The sequence below is a fragment of the Saimiri boliviensis genome, chromosome 18 (genome assembly GCF_048565385.1).
Source record: "Saimiri boliviensis isolate mSaiBol1 chromosome 18, mSaiBol1.pri, whole genome shotgun sequence".
NCBI lineage: Eukaryota > Metazoa > Chordata > Mammalia > Primates > Cebidae > Saimiri > Saimiri boliviensis.
Window position 1 is genome coordinate 6,191,326 of NC_133466.1, and position 22,072 is coordinate 6,213,397.

A 22,072-nucleotide genomic window follows, 5' to 3' on the forward strand; every position below is an offset into this window, starting at 1 on the left:
CTGACCCATTGATGGCATCAGAGATTTCTCTGCATATCAAAAAAAAACTGTGAGAAAATGTACAATTAGAAAAAGAAAACCCTAAATACAATTAGCCATTTTGCTGGGCTCAAGAAAAGAAAAATGTGGTATTTTTCTAACAACTCCTAAGGAAACAGTGGCTACTACTTAAGGAAAATGCAGAGCAGTTCCCCCTTAACTGTCCTTGGTTTCACTTTCAGAGGTTTCAGTTACCTGCTGTTAACCACAGTCCAAAAATACTTGATGGAAAATCCCAGAAATAAACAATTCATAAGTTGTAGATTGCACACGGTACTGAGTAGCATTATGAAACTGCTAGCTGTCCCAGGACATGAATCATTCCTTTGTCCAGTGTATACACACTGTCTACACTACCTGCCCGTTAGCCACTTAGTAGCACTTTCAGTTATTATGGGATGGAAAGAGCATAGCATGTATAGGATTCAGTACCATCCACACTTTCAGCCATCCACTGGGCATCGGAAGATAAGGGGGAACTACCGTACTTAAGAATCATAAATTTTCAAGCAGGTGCAATCTCTTAGCTAGCTTTAAAAAAAAATACTAAAACTTAGCCACCTGGTAGACAGATGCTTCTATTGGTTCAAAAACTAAAAGATCTTGGAAAAAAAGGAAGAAGTTACAGCATTCCTCCCTCTTGTGTTTCCTTGCTGTATTTTTACTCTCATTTGATCAAGACACATGTTAATGGGTCTTGTCAACTTCTAGAGTCCTTTTTCCAGAGGTTGTCTATCATTAAAATCACTATTATTTCATTGGATTATTGACCAAACCACAGATGTGATGCTATGGGGACAGATGATGGTGTCTTTTGCTGTGCCACAGACTTGGATTGTCATACCAGGAATAGCGTGATCTCAAGCCAGTCTAGACCCCGACTTGCTATTAAATCGTCGTAAATAATATTTAATATTCAAAAGTTGTCTTTTGAACTGTTAGGCAGAGGTCTGACTTGTGTGTGGCTGCAGATGTTTTAGTCTCGTCCAAGTCCAAGACTGTTCTGAAATGGAGAGCAGAAACCTTGAAGAGAGGGACTCCCCTGCTCTCTATTCTAACTCCTTTGTAAGGAAGATTGGCTTATTTGAATGATTGGAACAGTTCACAGCTTTTGCTTCCTTCCCCTTAAATGTTCAATTTGTGGATGATTACCTTCTTGCTTTATGAGTCTAATTCATCTTCCTTTTATTTATGAAATGGTGGGTTAAAAGTAAACTATTTTAAAATGGCATTTAGTGGAAGATTGATTTTTCTACTGGCATGTCGTAAATATGGGCCAAGTGTCTCCCTTTCAGAAGTGGAGCAAGCAGTAAATTCAGCGAGATTCTGAACATAAATTTAGAGCTGTTTGTGAGGCATAACCAATATACAAGCAGACCAATGCCTGGAATGTGTGGCTTAGGCTGAATTGTTTGCGTAGGATGGCCCCAAGATGAAGCTGGTGTTTGTAGATTTGAGCCATTGATTACTGGCAAGCTTGCTTTGTTTGTGGCACAAAACAGTGCCTTATTGAACATTCTCATATCTATACCCTAAAGGTACCTGTGCCCAGGTGATTGGAAAATGTTTCCATACTCAGTGCTCATATCACACCTCATCTGAAACATGGAAAGAAGAGTGGTGAATAACTTACACCTGGGGGGTGATAGGGAAGTGGAGATCCTATCAGAGTACACAGGGGTGTGGACGTGCAATTCAGTTTCAAACTCCCCAAGAGAACAAATTGGAATCCATCCCTTTGTGCATGTAAATTTTCACATATTCCTATTTCAAATATAAATTTACCAAAATATTTAAACATTCAAATGTAAATTATTTATTTTAATATTGTAAGTATGTTATTAAGAATTAATTTTCGATGTTAATTAAACTATTTACTTGCAATAATATGCAATTTGCTTTCTGCGAGCTAGATATATTTCACCTTCAACAATATGCCAGAATTTACAACTGAGCTGAGGGCGATTGGGCACTAGGAGCTCGGTTACTAAAGATCTGCTTAGACTCTCTCTTATTCTCTTCTAATCACAATCAAATTGGTTTCCTATTTCGATACAGCAAACCGTTTTGCAAGACGTTCACATGCTCTGCCTCTCTGGCTACAATCTCTTTTGTTTGAATTTCATTGAACTTATCTGAAGTGAGCTAGTCTCAACGGAGACAACACGGAAACATAGGATATTAGAATTCTACGTTCCTCGCTCAGTTCCCATATTTTCCCTGACATTTTCCCAAATGTCAAGAGTTCCTTCTGTTGAGATTCTTCTTACTTTTTCTCATTTTCTTTTACTGTCATGAGAGCACTTATGTTGCGTGTATAACAATGCACCCAGGTCCCGCTTATAGGATTTCAGTGGCAAACATGGGCTTCAAACCAGGGGTAAATAACAAAAGATGGAATATGTCTTTTCCAAATGTATCCCAACCACAAGCCTCCACATTTAGAAAAGAGGGTAGCTGGCCTATTGATTACAGCAACTAATAAATCCACATCCCAAAACTTATTTATTCATTCAGTAACTGGACACTTACCAAGGGCCAAACCAGCAGTCAGGCTTGTGAATGATATAAAATTGTCCCTATCGGGAAGTTCACAGTCTAGGATGCTTCTAATCAATACTAGGCAGCCCTTAATACTTTAACAACATGATTTTTAATGTTGTGCTTTATAAAAATATTAGTCAATATAACATAAACCTGGATGCATTGCATCCCCTAAAATTCTTCTTTTCTCCCAGCATGAAGACCTTTCTAGAAAGTCATTCTAAATTAATGAAAAGCCCCAGGCTTAGGACCTGATATTATTTATGCGTCCAAATAGTTCAATGTGCCCAGTGGTCTAAGAACAGAAGGACCACAGAGAAATTGTGAGTGCCTTTCCCCGATCACATCCCTAATAAGCACTGAGAGTAGACATTAGAATTTTTTTTAATGACACAAAGAATGTGTTCACCATCAGTTTAAAAAATGTTCCATTACAAAAACACGTTTTCTTTTCATCTTGATTACACTACTTCACTAAACCTTTCATGAAATCAATAGTGAATCGCTAATTTTCTTTTTGGAAAAAAAAAAATATATATATATATATATATATACACACACACACATCTTTCGTTGTGTCATTCTTAGAATTCAGAAGAGAAAACCTGAGACTTTTCAACCCCACAGCATTTGTTCGTAAAATGCATGATTGGGGAAAGAAATTTTATGGCAACTCTTTCCAATCGTCAGCCCAGGAATCACATTTTCCTGCTTAATTTTGACCTCATCTCTGTCTGGAAAAGTTGAACTTCAGACTGAAGTTGTAGCTGGTGTCTGTCTGGACTTAACATCCCCAATTAGAGGAAAGAGTGTCTTCCATGGTGTTGTCCAGCAAAGCTAAAAGGATCTTGCTTGATCTTTCAGAGTCTCTGCTGCAGGTTCACCCCCAAATGGGGTTACAATTACACAAGAAGTTAAATAGTCATTTGCCCTTCTGTTGCTGAGTTTTTCAGACCTTTTGCAAACCCTACATTTTACACAGTCACCCTCAGAATCTGTGCTTAACAACTGGTCTAAAATATACAGCTCCTTACAAATCTAATCACCCATCCATTAGCATCTGTTTGAGTTTACTCATACATCATAAGAAGCTCAAAGCTGTAATCTTTCTCTTCTTAGACCTGTTTCTTTCTTTCTTTTTTTTTTTTTTTTTTTTTCTGAGATGAAGTCTTTACTCTGTCACCCAGGCTAGAGTGCAGTGGTGCGATCTCAGTTCACTGCAACCTCCACCTCCTGGGTTCAAATGATTCTCCTGCCTCAAACTCCCAAGTAGATAAAATTATAGGTGCCTGCCACCATGCCCAGCTGTTTTTTGTATTTTTAGTAGAAACGGGGTTTCACCATCTTGACCAGGCTGGTCTCAAACTCCTGACCTAGTGATCCACCCACCTCAGCCCCACAAAGTGCTGGGAATACAGGCATGAGCCACCGCACCTGGCCATGATCTGTTTCATTTTGACATTCATCCCTCCACTGGGTAACTGTGACAGTCAACTATGTAAGCCCCAAACCACTGTTGCATGATATTTTTTAATCAGTGGCAAAACACTTTTTTTAATTCATGTTTTTTCTATTCCCTCACCTCATGAGTTAAGTGCATGTAGCCTGTCCTTGGCAATCTCTGTCAAGAAAAATGCAATTTACTGCTTTCTTCTTCCTTTAGAGATCATAGCACATTTTAATGTACACATTAAATTTGACATTGATTCTGTTTGTGTGCTAAGAACAGACATGTGTATCTAAAGATGTGCCCTTAAATGTCCTTGGTGTTTTTCAAACCATGCCTTTGATGGGCATCATCTTTCCCTGTGGCCAATGTCTACACGAAAGAGCCACGGTGCTGGCACTGAACTGTGCTTTCCCATCCACGTCAAAGCAAGGAAAGAGCCCAGCTGTGACCGGGAAACTCGGGGTTACCAAGACGCTTTTCCCAAAGGGGTCTCAAATCCAATTAACAGCTGTCATTTGATTGTGTGACCCAGAACGTCTCCAGCCCGCACCCTAAACAGGGCAAGGGTGTCACGTTTTTAAATCAACACTCCAGATGTCTGTCCTTACCCCTGCCAACCTTGCCCCTGGCTCTCCTAAATAAGTTCTTTTGAAAAGCAACTTAAAAACAGACCCCTAAAGGAGAACATGGGGCTGATGGTTACTGTTCCGGGAATGCTTTTTTTCAAAACGTCTGTTAGGTGGCTAAACACAGGTAGTCATTTTTCTTGTGCCTGGGTGAGTCCGACGAGGGAGAAAGAACGCACTTTGTAAACTGCGGCTGTGAGGGGTAGGATTTCTGATCCAGCTGATGGGCTTAAGCCTGCATTCTGATCCTTGCTACATTATCTTCTAATTCATCTCATAGATTGCTCCCGGCACATCTGACATATTTTAATACCGAAATGTAAATCAGACACCCCCACAAACCACCTCCACTCTCTCACATTTCCCTAAATTTGGACTTTACTTTCCTGAGCTGTTCTTTTCTCTCACATGTCATTTCCCAGGAAAAGTGTTTTTACAGGAAATAAAGAAAACGTCCTTTTGTAAAGCTGCCCAGTTTCAAACTAGTTCAAGGCTCCCTTTGCTGCTCCATCTCTCCCTTAAAGGCGGGGATGCCCAGAAGTGCAGGGCAGATCCCGGGAAGCATAGGATGCTTTGACGTCCTCTCCAGCCAGCAAGCAGGTTCTCCAGCCCGAGTAAGCAGCTAATGAGCTCCAGCATTTCTGCAGCAGGCTCTCAGCTCTAGCGCTGCAGCTGGCTCTATTTGCCCACCAGACCCCAATAAATCCTAAGGTCAAGGAAAGTCTGGCAAAACTTGTAGCTCTGGCTTTCTTCGGTAATTAATCACACATGCAAGTAAATGATCATCTGAAATCCATTTCTGCCTGAGAGTTATTAAAACTAGAAACCACATTTAATTCATCCAACCAAAGAAACCCCTTGGGAGGTGCTGTGAAAGGGGAATCCAGTTCTCTACTCAGAAAGGAGCTTCTGTTCCACTTTATTAAATATTTTAAGCAGATTTAAGGTTTAGTCAAAGGACAAATTTCTGCTCTCCAAGGAGCACACGCCCAGGAACTTGGAGATCAGCCAGGAGCGGTGGCCACGCGGGTGGTCAGAGGGAGGAGGCCCCATGTGATGTGAGGGGGAGAAGGGGCAGGAGGGAGGAAGGGGGCAGGGAGCTGGCAGAGATTTGTGAGCAGAAAAGTAGACTGCGCCTCTTGTATGCTTTTATCCACATTAGAGGACTGGGGTAAGAGTTCTTGCAAGAGCCTGCGAACGTGTCTCATAAGAGCCAGGACGGGGCCGTGACTGCTTTGCTGCCCCGATTACACGTTCAGCAGGAACCAGGCTGTGACCCTAATCACAGGTGAGCTCTGGAACACGTGCTTTCTCCCTGGAGGCCCGCACAGTTGTGTGAGCCCAGCAGAGCTGAGCCTCCTGGAGAGCTCGTGAGCACCTTGCTGGCCAGGAGCCTCCGCAAGAGATGGCATGACTGAGCCAGAATCCCAGGGTAGCTGAATCGACCTGAGAAGCCGCCCCTCAGTGCTGTGCTACTTTCTAACTTCTTCTATAGGAAACTCTTCTTGAATAAGTTGCGTTTAAAGAAAAACCACTCCATGCAGCCATCCCTTCTTGTTGCAAGCAAGGTGAGCTAGAGTGGGCACAGGAGCTTCTGAAAGCTCCGTAGAGTCCAGCAGAAAGCCCCTCGCCCTAGCACACGGGAAATGGAGGTCTCATTCTCGTCACCCCATCTCTATTTCAGAGCCCCAACTTCTTTCTCCTCACCTCCCCTCTCCTTCCCCAACCTCTGGCATCCAGCTGTTCAGCAAATTCCCTACACATTTGGACATCAAGATTCACCGGGCGGTCAGCCACCCAGCATTGCAGCCCAAGTCCTGGCTCTACTGTTCATTAGCTGGTGACCTTGAAGCACTTACTTCCCACCTCTGTTCCCCAGTGTCTTTATCCATCAGTTGGGAATAATAATGGTGCCTACTGCATAGAGTTGTTGAGAGGTTCAAAGCAGGTGACAGGTGTAAAGAGAGCAAGCCTTAGCTGCTGTCGTAGGTACTGTTGGTGATGGCGGTGGGAGAATTCCCATCTTCCACACCACAGTCGGTCTCCCCCTGCCTTAAACCCTTGGCTCTGTCCCAAACCCCGTTTCTAAGTTGTATAGTGCTTTGCTCTTGTCATGTTTATTTCAAAAGTCACCCATCAGAGAGACAAAAGCAGGGAGGAGGCATTTTATTTCTGAAGTTGTTAATTTTACCCTAGATTTCCAAGAAAAGAATCATCCATCTGTCAGAAAAAGACAGAGAAGATAAAAGATCTTTAAAAGTAATTATTTAAGTGCCAACCAAGAGGAAATGAAAATGCATTTGGCTCGGTTATAGAGTTGAATTAGAGGATGGTATTGTACCACCACTAATCTGCTTCATAGATGAGAAAAAAGGAGAAGACAATCTTTAAAAAACAAACGTGCTGTCAGTTGGCCCCAACAAAACACATTCTGTATAAACATATTTAGAGAAGTGACTTTGGATTTGCAAAATTGTAGCTCCTCTTCTGCCAGGGCCGCCTCCGGTCCTAGAGCCACAGATCCATACAGACTGATGTTTCCCAGGTCCTACTACTGTTTGCATTTCTTTCCCTGGTGTCTCTGATTAACTGCAGAGGTAGTTTGCACAGCTGGGCCATGAAATGCCACCCCACAGCCAGACCTTTCCCCGCTTTGCCCCCTTCCCTTCCAAGGCTTTCGTTCACCAGATGACCACCTGCCAGCTCACATTCTGAAAGGGGTCACCGCAGGAATTGCGCAAAGACACACATCTTCATGAGAGAATAAAACAATTGGCTTTCTTTTCTGAGCTCTAAAGCCCAAAGCACTTCTCAAAGTCACCGTTTAATCAGAAGCAAACAAGGCATCCCTTTCTCTCCCTAAGGCTAATAGTAAAAGTTGCAAACTTCACCCATTTCTGCATTCAAATCAAGAGATCGGTACTGTCAGTCCTCCAAGCAAATAATTACAGGATTAATCTGTGCTCCGGCACTGCTCCTAAACCCCTCACATTTCCTGAGCCTAACCCATCAGCCGAGGGCTCTCCTCCTCACTCCTAAGTGTCCGTCTACAGGTCGAAGCGTCACTCACCTCACTCATGTTGGCTCTAACTCAGCAGCTCAGTCCCGCCACTCAGCACAGAGAACACTGCTCAGGGGTCGCTGCTCCACTGGTTCTGGCTTTTCTCTTAAAAAGAGCTGCCCGGTGGCATCATGCCTCCCTGGAGCCAATGAAATGCATTCACCTGTCTGCAAGCCTGGCTGACATCTGAAGCAGCAAGGGCCATCTAGTGGTGTAAACGGGAATGGCACGTCAGGTCTCTGCTCCAAATTCCTCCCGGCATAGAAGGAGATGCCAGCTTTCTTTAAAAGTAATACGCTCCAGCCTGGGCAGCACAGTGAGATCCCAGGTCTTAAAAAAATAAATAAATAAAAAATAAAAGCTAGAGGTTCAAAGATCATCACAGGAATGCCATTGTGCATTTTCTACTGAGTGCAAAATTTACATGCATGAAAAATACCTTTCAAATGTCAGTAGGAAGGATTGTTTTTCTAAGGGAAGAGGAGTTCTGAAAACACCTGCGTGCCTGCTCACATCCCTCCAGGTTTTACCAGGAGCTGTGTTTCCCTTGCCCTTTATGACACAAAACTCAGCCCAAGGAGTTTAACATCTCTGCTCTCCGCCCCCCCCCATCCCAAATCTGTCGCCCTGCTTGTACCCTGAGCTGGAAGGGCAGGAGCAGATGGCCTAGGATATGGAACGGGGTCCCCATGACTTCAACAAGGGAGGAGAGCGGCTCCAGCCGCCTTACTGATGTGCGCTCTGCACAACCACAGTGGGGCCGGGAAGGAGCCTGGGTGTTGGTCCCGGCCTGGTGAAAGGTCTCCTCGCCTTAGCCCTGTTCAGCCTTTCTGGGAAGATGGTCCATCCTTTGTTCAGTCCCAACACCGTGAGGCTCTGAAGTCTTCAAGGCATCAGAGTGGACCCTCAACTGGCCCAAAGAAGCGTCGTGTAGACTGAAGGCAATTACACGTCTGCTACTCTGCCAGTCCCAGTGCAGGACTCAGAGGGTCTGGTGAGAAGATTCAAGCTTCTTGTGACCCATCCCCAGCGCCCCTCATCTTCCTGTGCAGAGCAAGCCACAAGACACCAGGCTGTCAGTCCTCTCTCCTCAGCTCAGTACCCACCCCCCCGCCCTCCACCCTGGACTGTCCTCCTTGCACACCCAGGCCGCCGATGCCACCACCTCCTCAGATTCTCCTTGGACAGCAAGCAGTAGGCCAAAATGGGCACCAGCAAGCACAGGCTGCCCTCAGAGGCCTTGGCCAGGAGCACCGGCCCATCAGCACCCTCGCCAACCCCGCGTGAACACAGGGGAGCAAGACAGAGTCTCTCTCGTGGGACCCAATCTCCTTAACTTACAGCCACTTCACATGGGGCTCCATCTATAGACAAGTTCCCTCCAGTGGGAAGTTTGGCACATGAATTATTGTAAAATAAGTTCACGTCCCTTGCAGGGACATGGATGAAGCTGGAAACCATCATTCTCAGCAAACTGACACAAGAACAGAAAACCAAACACCGCATGTTCTCACTCATAAGTGGGTGTTAACCAATGAGAACACACGGACCCAGGGAGGAGAACATCACACACTGGGGTCTGTTGGGCGGTTGGGGGGTTAGGAGAGGCAAAGCAGGGGGTGGGGGTATTGGGGAGGGATAGCGTTAGGAGAAACACCTGATGTAGGCGATGTGGGGATGGAGGCAGCAAACCACCGTGGCACGTGTATACCTATGTAACAAACCTGCACGTTCTGCACACATACCCCAGAACTTAAAGTGTCATAATAAAAAACTCATATTTCACAAGCAACGGAAATGAACCTTATATATAATATATGTAAATGTGTTATATTCCTTTACATTTTATACGTGTGTTAACTGTTTATTTACATATCCTGACCACACGAATCATTTGCAAACCAGTAAAGGCAGCATCCTCCTTCTCTCGCTTCTTGCCCCCAGCGCCATGCTTGGGAAGGCCCACGCGGGGGGGCCTTTAGGGTGCCCAGGTGGTTAGCAGTGGGGAAGGAGGAGAAGGAGGGCAGAGGTGAGGAACCGGAGCCACCGTGTCATCTGGGATGTATGACACATCCACAGACTGGAAGAAGGGGGCTTGCTTATCTACTCTAGGAGACGCCTGTGATTTCTCAGGAGCAAAACCACAGCCTCCCCAGGGGACTCCTGCCCTGTTGGAGGCAGGAGCTCCCAGAGCCTCGAGTTGTAGAAGGGGCCTCCCCGTGTCAGCCTCCACGGGGTCCCTGCTGCCGCTCTGCAGACCGTGCAGAGGGGACATGGAGAGTCCGCCTGCGCTCCACTGGCTGGCTCCGGAACAGACCTGCATTTTCTAACAGCACAAAGACACATCAAGGGCTGCAGCAGCGTGGGCTTGGTGGCACAGCAGTTAGTGCTGAGGTTCCAAGTGAAGGGGCAGGATTGGAGGTGCAGGGCTGGGCTGAGGCTTTGCTAGGTAGACTCAGCAATTCTTTGGGACCAACCAAGGGACTATAAAGGCTACTGCGGAGAGGATGGGTTACGGTCGGAGCTGACTGTCTTCCTCCAGAATTCATACATTTAAGTCCTAACCTTCAATATCTCAAAACGTGAGATAAGGTCTTAAAGAGGTGATTTATTTGGAGATAAGGTCTTAAAGAGGTGATTACATTAAAACAAGGTCACCAGGATGGGCCCTAATCCAACAGGACTGGTGTTCTTATAAGAGGAACAGATTAAAGCGCAGACACACACAGAGGGACATCCCTGTGAGGATACAGCAAGAAGACGGTATCCACAAGCCAAGGACAGAAGTCTCAGAGAAACCAGCCTGCTGCCCCTTGACCTCACACCTTCAGCCTCCAGAACTGCCAGGGGATACATTCGGTTGTTTAAGCCATGCAGTCTTGGCACTTGGTGCTTGTAGCACTCGTGGAATTTTCAGGGAAACAGAAGTAGCTTAAAGGGGATTTCCTCGAGGTTTGCCTTGTGGCATGCAATTTTATCCTCTGTATATCCCCAGGATATCTTTAGTAAAATAACGCTCTCCTGTTAATGAGTTGTAGAGTTGTCCCAATACAGAGAACACAAAATGAATGTTCAGCATTGCCACAAAGGGAGAGCCAAGCTGCCCTGGAAATTGGTGCTCGCCAGTGACACAAGACGGGTCTGAGTGTGCAACCCACCAGGTCCCGAGCACAAGAGCGCTGGCTGTCAAGCAGCACCCGGCCTGAACATACATTGCATCCTCTCCCACAGATGGGCCCTGGGACCACATCTCCTGGCCCTGTTGATCCTCCTGGGACGAGTACTGCAACAAGACCAGTTATCAGACCAAGAACTGCAAAGACTCCCTGGACGTCTTCACAGCGTATCCAGGGACAAGGACAGCAAATGAACGATCTTTCCACCTCTTCCTGTGGCTCTGATGAGCAGTCAGGTTTGAGAAACGCCACCTGATGCAGTGTTTCCCTCCCTTTCCACCTCCTTTCCAGGCTGCTGGGTGGGCTGTGCTTTACTTTTACACATGTATGTCAGTCTCATGTAAATAGCTGCCAGGTGCCCCAGCATTCGACTTTTCTCAGGTTAGCCCAACACTCTGTTACGTGACAAATGGGGTTCTGAACCAGAAGCTTAGACCTTGGATCCTGGACGTGAGAAATCGTTTTCTGTATGACCTTGGCGAAGCTGCTCCATTGCTCAGTGTCTGATTTTCTCCACTGGTCATACAGAATATTAAAGCCTTGCATCTGCCAACCTAAGCAAAACTATATACACGAAATATATTGAGCCAGGAAATAAATTTTGAAGGAACTTCAGAAGAATTAGATCTACAGCTTCATATATTATATCTTGGGGAAAACTTCAGCCTGGCTGAATTAAAATACAGACGTGTGGTTCTATAATTTATGGATATATATATATATATATATATGGACAATTATTTTCATCTTTTTGAGAGCATGATCCTGCCTGAAGGGGCAGAGTTGGCCCAAGCTGTCTTTGAGATTATTTATAGGGACACTATATATTAATGACCCAGGGCTTTTCTTCAGACTTTCATACCAAATGCATCATTCGTGTATAATTTCTGGGAATGTGGGGACTTTTAAAAAGAACTTACCTCCTGATTCATTTCCTCGCCTCTGCAGGAATAGTGCTGTTTTAATCCAGCACAGACAAAGAATGTGGTCACCCTCCTTGGAACGGACACTGCAGAGCCTGGCCTTGGTGGCGAGGCCCCATCTTCCGTCTTCACTGCTTCCCAGCCCAAAGCCAACTGTACAGCCTCGGTGTCTACACAGCCGTCCCAGCCTCAGCATCTCTAGCTTGTCGGGTGAGCCCAGGGAGTCCTATCTCTGACTCCTCACCTCCTTCGCTGCTACCCTGAGCTTGAATATTCCTGCAGACTCTAGCCTGCTGCCAACCACAGGCCGTGATGAGGCCCGGTGCCAGGAGGCTATGCAGGTTCTATCTATGATATGGACGTGCAACCTAATTCTCCAAATCCCTCCTGGGAGGAAGTGCTTGCTGTAATGTTGCATGAATGTGTGTGTCTCCCACCTTCTGGATTTCAAGCCTCTGGAGAGAGGCAGAGTCCAGGCCACACCACCCTGCTTATTTTTCCTTGCCCACGCCTGGCACAGTGCCCAGCACTGAGTCGGCACCTGAAACCACTTCTGAATAAATAAATACCCTAGCGGTCACTAAGTGTGAATGTTGCTGTAAGAAAGAAAGCTCTTTCGTTCTGTGAAATTAGGTTCTCTTTCCCATGCCAACAGGTAAGGATTTTCTCTTTTGAAAAATGAGGGGGAAAGGGCATTTTTAACAACTGCTGTCAAATTCTAATCCGGTTTTCTAAAATGTTAAAAATTTTTCCCATGAATCACACCTGCTTTAAACCTAGATATTTGGGTTTTACTGCCTTTTTGAATTAAAAAATAGTAATTAACGGAAATGTTTGGCTGTGATCTTCCAGGATTTTAGCAAAGAATATTGCACAAACACCACGCTGCCTCCACTTCTTACCCCACCTCTGCTCCATGCTCCTGGTCACTCTTAATTAGCCAGTCTATATAGTAGATGTGTATGTTTCATTATTTCTTAAAGTTATGGAAACTTTGGTGTTCTTGACTTGTGTTCTCTCTCTCTCTCTCTCTCTCTCTCTCTCTCTATCCCTCTGTCTCTCTTTCTCTCTCTCTCTCTCTCTCCCTCTCTCTCTCTCTATCCCTCTGTCTCTCTTTCTCTCTCTCTCTCTCTATCCCTCTCTCTCTTTCTCTCTTTCTCCCTCTCTCTCTCTCTCTCTCTCTCTCTCCCCCCCCCTCCCTCTATGTCTCCCTCTAATCTGAAATAATTTGTGTTTCATGCATGCAGCCTTCCATGCCATCTCGACACTAGGTGAGGTGACTCTTCCAAAAGGCATCAGCCAACAGGAGAGAAGGGAAGAATACAGGCGACGGACGGGGACAGGTAAAATCCACCCGTGATGGTCCTGTGGATCTCTGTCTTGCCACATCTTCTAATTCCAAGTGCTACAAACATACCTGAAGCTGCTGCTATTCTTAAGGTTTAAATTATTCCCTATGTGTGGATGAAAAGGTCATTTTATAACTCGAAGTTCCCTTCAGCCCAATTAAATGCCTAAGCCTGCCCTGCAGATGAGGACGGGCTGGCTGGCCTGCAGAGCCTGCGTGTCACCCTCTGCAGCCCCTCTCTTTGATGAAAAGGTCAGTGGATGTTGGTATTCAAAGAGCCTCTGCAGCTCAGAAGGCTGCACTATGGGCCAGCTGATAGGACTTCTCGATTCTCAGCAGCCTGACAGCTTTCAGAAATGGGTTTTGTTGAGTCCTTAATTATTTTCCCTGGTCCCACTCTCTACACAGGTAAACTCTTCCAATTCACTTTCAAGTCATTGTTCCCAAAATTTCAGATCCATGATTCTTTCTGCAGAGCCAGCCTGCTCATCTAGGGCTATGGACCAGATCATGTCTTTGCCAAATCTGTATGCTGAAGGCCTGACCCCCAACACCACTGTATGTGGAGACAGGGTCTCTAATGAGGCTTAACTTTCAATGAGGTCTGTAAGTGTTGGGCCCTAATCTATTATGGCTGGTGTCCTTATAAGAAGAAGAGATTAAGACACAGACACACACAAGGGGATGGCCCTGTGGAGACACAGGGAGCAAAAGCCAAGGGGAGAGACCTCAGAAGGAGCCAGCCCTGGCACCTCGACCTCAGATTTCCAGCCTCCAGAACTGTTAGAATGTAATTTTCTGTTGCTGACCCTCCCGGGCTGTGGTATTCTTTTAAGGCATCCTGAGGTAACTAAGACATCTGGCCAAGAGCTAAGGTTGGTTTCTGTGGGAGGCTCCGCAGTGAACCACCCCCATCCCCCACCCTCTGGGGACTGAAGTGCTCATTCTCCCACCTGCTGAGAGTGTTCGCAATAGACTCAACTCTCAATTCTGAGCCCCCAAAAAGACTGCTCTCAGCCTAAAGGAGCTATGCAGGGGGGCAGCACATACCCAAAAAATGCCTGGTCCTCTGGTCCCAACTTGGGACAACTCTGCAGAATCTTCCATCCCGTCTCCAAAGCTTGCTGTAGGATCCATGGAGCATTGTCCTGCCTCAATCATGGCCCGAGTTTTCCCTCTGCCCCCTCCTGCCCCATTCACTCCCACACAGTATCATTACAAGGCATGGCTCAGTATCACCCTGCATTCTCATCTCTACCTTAGAAGCAGCTTCTGGGAAACTGACCTGAGAGTCGCGTCAGGAGCAGTGGGAGCAAAGCAGGCCTTGGCACAGGGTTCAGAGCTGGATCACCTGCCAGCCAGCTGAACACGTGGATCACAGGTGCAGCACACAGGTGCAGCATGGAGCCCCGCTGAGGTGCAGCAGTGTGCGGGTGTTAGAGCGCTCACCCTGGGGAAGCGGGGTGCTACACCTGTGAAAAGAATGCTCAGTGTGGGAACCACGAAGTGACTGAGTCAGATAGCCAAGAAATGTGGGGGAAAGAGTAGTTATAAACACAATGGGATCAGATAGCTGCTGCTGTGGAAATCTAGGCTACAGACAGAAATAAAGCAAGGCTGGGGGTGATTAAGTAGAACTCAAGGTTAAGCACGAAACCCAGGCCCATATGGGTAGCTCTGGTTTATTTTATAAAAATAAAGAAGTCTTAGGAGCCAAGTGTGGTGGCTTACGCCTGTAATCACAGCACTTTGGAAGGCCAAGGTGGGTGAATCATGAGGTCGGGAGTTCAAGATCAGCCTGCCAACATGGTGAAACCCCGTCTCTACTAAAAACACAAAAACTTAGCTGGGCATAGCGGTGGGTGCCTGTAATCCCAGGTACTCGGGAGGCTGAGGAAGGAGAATTGCTTGAACTTGGGAGGCAGAGGTTGCAGTGAGCCAAGATCGCGCCACTACACTCTGGCCCGAGAGACAGAGTGAGACTCCGTCTCAAAAAACAAAAATAAAAAATAAAGAAGACTCTGATTTCGTACGGACTGCAAACAGAAGAAGCTGAAGAAATGCCCAGGGTTTATTATTAGCCTAGCAGAACCCCACACAAATCTAAATTCTCACTGTCAGCAGGTGTGCTGTGCCAAGGTCAGGGTCTGATTGAAGGAGAAATGGATCCTGAGTCATGGGTGGAATGTGCTTAAAGATCTTAAAATCCCAGATTCCCCTGATGCCTATGGGCTTGCAAGACTGGCCTTCTCCTCCCCGTTGAAGACTAGTACCCCTGGAGCTTGAAGATGATGCAGAGGCTCTGTTTGGTAAGATAACACACACCTATTCCAAGAGAAGTTCCACCTGTCCTCATGGCCACCAAACTCATGACTAGGCTAGAATCACCCATAAGCTGGTGGGGAAAGTGCTGAGCCTGATAGTGGAGTAAAGGGCTCTCCACAAAGGACCCGCAGGACTTGGCCAACATGTACAGAGAATGTGTAGGAGACTGGATTTGAGTGTTAGATCGAAGCAAGAAAGCACTAGCAGGAGCAGAAAATGAAGTTGGGCAAGAGAAAGTTTATTGATACAGGAAAATGATCTTACGATACAGGACTTAACACTCTAGGAAAGACCTCAGGAGACGATACCACCAAGCTGCTAGGATGGCTTTTGGAACCTTGAAGAAGATGGTGCCCATATTGACTGAGGCCAAAATGCCAGACCCACCATAGCAAAAAGTGGATGTGGGGCCCAGGGGCCTAGAGTTGAGGGCATGCCACAGTGGATACACCATGAGAGTCCAAAAAAGTGCAATGAGGGCATTGCCTTTAACAAGGCAATAAGGAAGTGCTGATGAGAGGGGCCCAGCAGTGGTAAGTAGCATGGCTCTGTCCATCCTCTGCAGGACAGGGCTGGGCATAAAGGAAGCCACTGCAGAAGCAGGCTCCCTGATAGCAACAGGCATGGCAGGATCTAGAAATAATAGAGGCTGGGTGGCAACATTCACCCATCAAAAGCAAAGTGGGTGCAATCACCATAAGTGGAGAGCACTGAGGGCAGGAAGCAGGCTGGCCTTACACCAAGCTATGGTAATAGATGTTAACAGAACACAGCACCAATACGAACAAGACAGAGGGCAGCCAACACATAAAGCCCTTAATCTACCCTCATGGTTCCCAAAGGAGGAGCAGAGCATTTCCTCTTCCCTCCCTGGGGAGACACTGGCAATGTCTGGAGACATTCTCACAGCTGGGGGTAAATATTTTCAGTTGTTACAACCTGAACAAGGAGGATGTATACAATAACTAGTGTGTTGAGACCAGGGATGCTGCTAAATATCTGATATGGTTTGGCTGTGTCCTCGCCCAAATCTTATCTTAAATTGTAGTTCTCATAATTGCCACATGTCATGGGAGGGCCCCAACGGGAGGTAGTTGAATCTTGGGAGTGGTTACCCCCATGCTGTTCTCTTGTTAGTGAGTGAGTTCTCATGAGATCTTACAGTTTTATAAGGGACTTTCCCCACTTTGCTTGGCACTCGTTTTCTCTCCTGCTGCCCTGTGAAGAGGTGCCTTCACCATGATTGTAAGTTTCCTGAGGCCTGCGCAGCCATGCAGAACTGCAAATCAATTAAACCTCTTTATAAAACACCTAGTTCCATACATTTCTTCATAGCAGTGTGAAATCGAACTAATACAGCACCAGGAGTGGGTCCTGCTGTAAGGATACCTGAAAATGTGGAAGCGACTTTGGAACTGGGTAACAGCAGAGGTTGAAACAATTTGGAGAGCTCAAAAGAAGATAGGAAAATGTGGGAAAGTTTGGAACTTCCTAGAGACTTGTTAAATGGCTTTGACCAAAATGCTGATAGTGATATAGACAATGAAGTCCAGGATGAGAGTCTCAGATGGAGACGAGGAACTTGTTGGGAACTGGAGTTAAGGTGACTCTTGCCATGTTTTAGCAAAGATACTGGAGGCATTTTACCCCTACCCTAGAGATCTGTGCAACTTTCAACTTGAGAAAGATGGTTTAGGGTGTTTGGCAGAAAAAAAAAAATCTAAGTAGCAAAGCATTCAAGAGGAAGCAAAGCACAGAAGTTTAAAAAATTTTCAGTCTAATAATGTAATAGAAAAGAAAAACCCATTTTCTGGAAAGAAATTCAAGCTGGTTACAGAAATTCACATAAATAATGAGAAGCCAAATATTAATTGCCAAGACAATGGAGAAAATGTCTCCAGGGCATGTCAGAGACCTTTGCAGCAGCTCCTCCCATCACAGGCCCAGAGGCCTAGCAGGGTAAAATGGTTTGGTTATGTGGGCTGGGTCAAGGACCTGCTGCTGTGTGCAGCCTTAGGACTTGGTGTCCTGTGTCCCAGCCACTACAGCCATGGCCAAAAGGGACCAAGGTACAGCTTGGGTCGTTGCTTCAGAAGGCACAAGCCCTCAGCCTTGGTAGCTTCCAGCTGCTGTTGGTGGTGCAAGTGCACAGAAGACAAGAACTGAGGTTTGGGAACCTCTGCCTAGATTTCAGAGGATGTGTGGAATGATGTCCGGACAGAAGTTTGCTGCAGGGGCAGAGCCTTCACAGAGGACCCGTGCTATGCAGTATGGAAGGGAAATGTTGGGTCAGAGCCCCCACACAGAGTCCCCACTGGGGCACTGCCTGGTGAGGCTGTGAGAAGACAGCCACCATCCTCCAGACCCCAGAATAGAAGATCCGCCGACAGCTTGCACTGTGTCCTTGGAAAAGCTACAGACACTCAGCACTACTCTGTGAGAGCTGCTTGGAAGGGTTTCTATACCCCACAAAGCCACAGGGACAGAGCTGCCCAGACTGAGAGTCCACCTCTTGCATCAACATGACCTGAATGTGAGACATGGAGTCCAAGAAGATTACTTTGGAACTTTAAGGTTTAATGACTGCCCTATTTGACTTTAGACTTGCATGGGACCTGCAGCCCCTTTGTTTTGGCCAACTTTTCCCATTTGGAACAGGTGTATTTACCCAATGCCTGTACCCTCTACTGTATCTAGGAAGTAACTAACTTGCTTTTGATTTTATAGGCTCATAGGTAGAAGGGACTCGCCTTGACTCAGATGAGACTTTGGACTTAGTCTTTTGGGTTAATGCTGGAATGAGTTAAGACTCTGGGGGACTGTTGAAAAGGCATGATTGTGTTTTGAAACATATGAACATGAGATCTGGGAAGGACCAAGGGTAGCATGATATGGGTTGATTGTGTCTCCACCTAAATCTCATTTTTAATTGTAGTTCCCATAATTCCCGTGTGTCATGGGAAGGACCTGGAGGTTGTTGAATCTTGGGGGCAGTTACCCCCATGCTGTTCTTATGAGAGTAAGTGAGTTCTCATGAGATCTGAGGGTTTTATGAGATCTTGGCACTCATTCTCTCTCCTGCCACCTAGTGAAGAGGTGCCTTCCACCATGATTAGAAGTTTCCTGAGGTCTCCCAAGCCATGCAGAACTGTGAGTCAATTAAGCCTCTTTTCTTTATAAAAATACTCAAGACTGGGGTATTTTATAGCAGCATGAGAATGAACTAATATATCTACAGTATTCAGGGCTGCCCCCAACAGCAAAGAATGATCTGGCTCAAAATTGTGCAGCATTTAAATGGGTCACAGAGGAAGAACTATTAATAGATACTCCTATGTAGGCTTAATGCACATGTCAATAAAATACTGTGAAACTATGCCAGCATCTTCCAAATGAAAGCAAAAATGATATCCAGAATCGATGTCCTGCAAAACATTAGCATAAAAAGTGATGTTCATTCCAGTTAATATGACTCCTTACTTTAAATAATTTCAAATACTAAATCACACTGAAGAGCTTATTACCAATAAAATAACATTAGAAAACTCTTCAGTCTATTAAATCCAGTGAACCAGAAGTCTTCAGAAAAAAATTAATTCCCTAATTAAGCTGCAGCGAGGTGGGGACCCGCAAGTATGGCTGTGTGGCAAGGTTCCCACCCGGGCAGCAGCAGGATTACCAGCCACATACATGAGCTGTTTCAACCGAAGCACAGCATGGAGACGAAGCTTACAAATGCATAAATGACAGCATATATTCGGATCCCAAAAGGCAAAAGCATTTTCCTCATGAGGAGAAATTGGCCAAAAAAAAAACACCTTTATTTCTTTTCTGAAAAATAGCTTTTGCAACCAGGTACCTGTGAATTTCACCCAAAGATATTTGGGGTTATAACATTTAATTCAGTGGCCATACTTTGGCCTGAATATTCCGAGAGCCAGAATATCATCTATAGTGTCCATCCCTACCCAAGACATTCAAGTATAGATAAGCTCACTGTCCACTCTGCATAAACAGTAATAGTAACAGTAATTAATAGTAACAGTAATGCCTTTAATATGGGCCATAGGGACATATCATTCTTTGAGGTCCTGGCAACCCTGATCTCTTTTCAGGGATTCAGAAAAAAATACCTGAAACTTCATGAAAAACTAGAACTACCATAGGAATGGGGCAAAAACATTGAAGAATACCAGTCTAAAGGACCAGGAATGGATGAATAGCTGCAGGAAGGGGCTTTAACCTTGGGAGAAGCGAAGGGTCCTGTAGTGGAGATGGAGGGAGAGGCTGTGGAAGGCAAGTGGTACTTTTTGTATGAAAAATTTGCATTGAGAGAACCAGGGACAAGAAGAGACTGATGGGAGACTGGGGTCAAGACACAGAAATCGGACTGGGAATGGTGACTCGTGCCTGTAATTCCAGAACTTTGGGAGGCCAAGGCAAGAGGATCACTTGAGCTCGGGAGTTCAAGATCAGCCTGGGCAACATAGTGAGACCTTATCTCTCCTAAAAATTTTAAAAATTAGCAGGGTGTGGTGGTGCATACCTGTAGTCTCAGCTGCTCAAGAGGCTGAAGCAGAAGGATCTCTTGAGCCCAGGAGGTCAAAGCTGCAGTGAGCTGTGATCATGCCACTGCACTCCATCCTGGGCTACACAGAAAGACCCTGTCTCAACAAAAAGAGAGCGAGAAAGAGAGAGAGAGAGAGAGAGAGAGAGAGAGAGAGAGAGAGAAGAAAAAAAGACAGAGGGGAAGAGTCAGGGGAGATTACCCAAAAGGTCTCCCCAAGAATCACTGAGCGCAAAAGAGGGAAAGAGTAAGTAAGCCTCCACTACACAATGGAATGGCATTGGCACAAAAAACAGAAATCAAGTGATCAAAGCCCAGTGGTTTGGCTCCAGGGCTACACCTGATGGCCCCTTGGCATTGAAGAAAGATCACACGGTAAAGGTTTCCACGGCCAAATGTGTTGTTTCGGTTTCTAAACACGTTCGCAAGCCTAACATCTCATCCCGTCATGATCTGGGCATCGTTAGCCTCATTTTTAAATATGGAATTAGCTGAGGTTTAGTGGACTGTCTGTACTGATTTCACATGGCAGCTGTAACAATGCACCGCAAACTTCGTGGCTTAAAACAACACGAATCCCATACCCCTTTCTTTGTGGAGGCTGCGGAAGAGAACCCGTGTCCCTGGTCTTCCCTGGGTTAGTGCCCGGTGTCACTCCCATATCTGCTTCTACTGTCTCATCCCCTTCTCTCACCCTCCTGTCCCCTCTTCTATCTTAAGGACCCTGGTAACTATACTGGACCCACCGAGATAATTCCGAAAATCTTCTCATCCCCAAATCCCTAACTTAATCACACCTGCAAAGTCCCTTTTCAACATGTAAGTTCCCACCTTCTCAGGTTCCAGCAGTCAGCACATGGGCACCTGTGGGAAGCACCGTATCAAGCCCCACAACTCAGAAGTGAAAGAGTGAGGCTGCCAAGGCAGCCACTAAAATGCACCTGGTGCTTGAGAGACAATCTCTGCATAGACGTGATGCATTGGGGTGTCTGGGCAGACAGAGCTACCAGCACAGACTACCCTCTGACCATCCATTCCCCTGCCTTTCAACTATCTCTGTCTCTCTCTCTCTCTCTCTCTCTCTCTCTCTCTCTCTCTCTCTCTCTCACACACACACACACACACACACACACACACTGTCAGCATGAGGTTTTGGACCACAAGAAATCTGACTCCGCTGAATTAGTCCTTCCCTTGGCCCCCAGAGGTATGAGCAAATGACTGAATGAATGAAGTGGATTCAGATATGAAGAACTGAGACTGAGCCCTGAAGTACAGCAGGGCTCTGCAGAGTCCGGGCTATGGTTGCCAGGTACTCCAAGTTATCTAGACCAGGCATCCCCAAACTACACGCATGCGGCCCTGTGAGGCCATTTATCTGGCCCCTCGCCGCACTTCAGGAAGGGGCACCTCTTTCACTGGTGGTCAGTGAGAGGAGCACTGTACGTGGTGGCCCTCCAACAGGCTGAGGGACAGTGAACTGGCCCCCTGTGTAAAAAGTTTGGGGACACCTGATCTAGACTGTGGATGATTCAGCTCAAAATTCAACTCAGCAAAAACGTTTCAGGGAATTCTCAAATCTCAGAGAATTTTCCTGCTTGTTTGAGAAGTTGATCATCTGGTTATTGTGCAACAAATTCAATCTGGTTTTTTTCTAATAAATTAAGTGTATTCTTTTTTCAAGATGATGGGATCTAATACTTATAATTATAAAAATAAGAGTAGAGCAAATGTCTAACGCTGTCATGATTCCTTTCAGCATCAGAAGATAAAACTTTTTATGTGTAATTTTATTAGTCAGTGCTGAAACCATTATTTCCAAGCAGTTCAGTTACTCTTCTGAAGATAAAGCCTTGAAGATAATTAAGCTGGAACACTTAAGCTATGATAATCTACATACAAGGAAAATATCTGTTCTTCTTGCCTGAGAAAAACACACAAAATTGACAAGCATTCATAGGTAATAGTTACCTGATCCATAGCTATTAAGTAAGAAAGCACCCAGGTTCTTCA

At 45.8% G+C, this 22,072-nt stretch overlaps 1 protein-coding gene across 1 annotated transcript in view; it reads right to left on the reverse strand.

The window, feature by feature from the left end:
- The window catches only part of PCP4 (Purkinje cell protein 4), a 57,372-nt gene extending 49,505 nt beyond the window's left edge, over positions 1 to 7,867 (reverse strand). The window contains exon 1 of the mRNA XM_003927597.2: positions 7,730 to 7,867. Coding sequence (XP_003927646.1) covers positions 7,730 to 7,738 — 9 coding nt within the window. The 5' untranslated portion in view covers positions 7,739 to 7,867. The remainder of the gene's footprint in view (positions 1 to 7,729) is intronic.
- Positions 7,868 to 22,072: the final 14,205 nt, after the last annotated feature.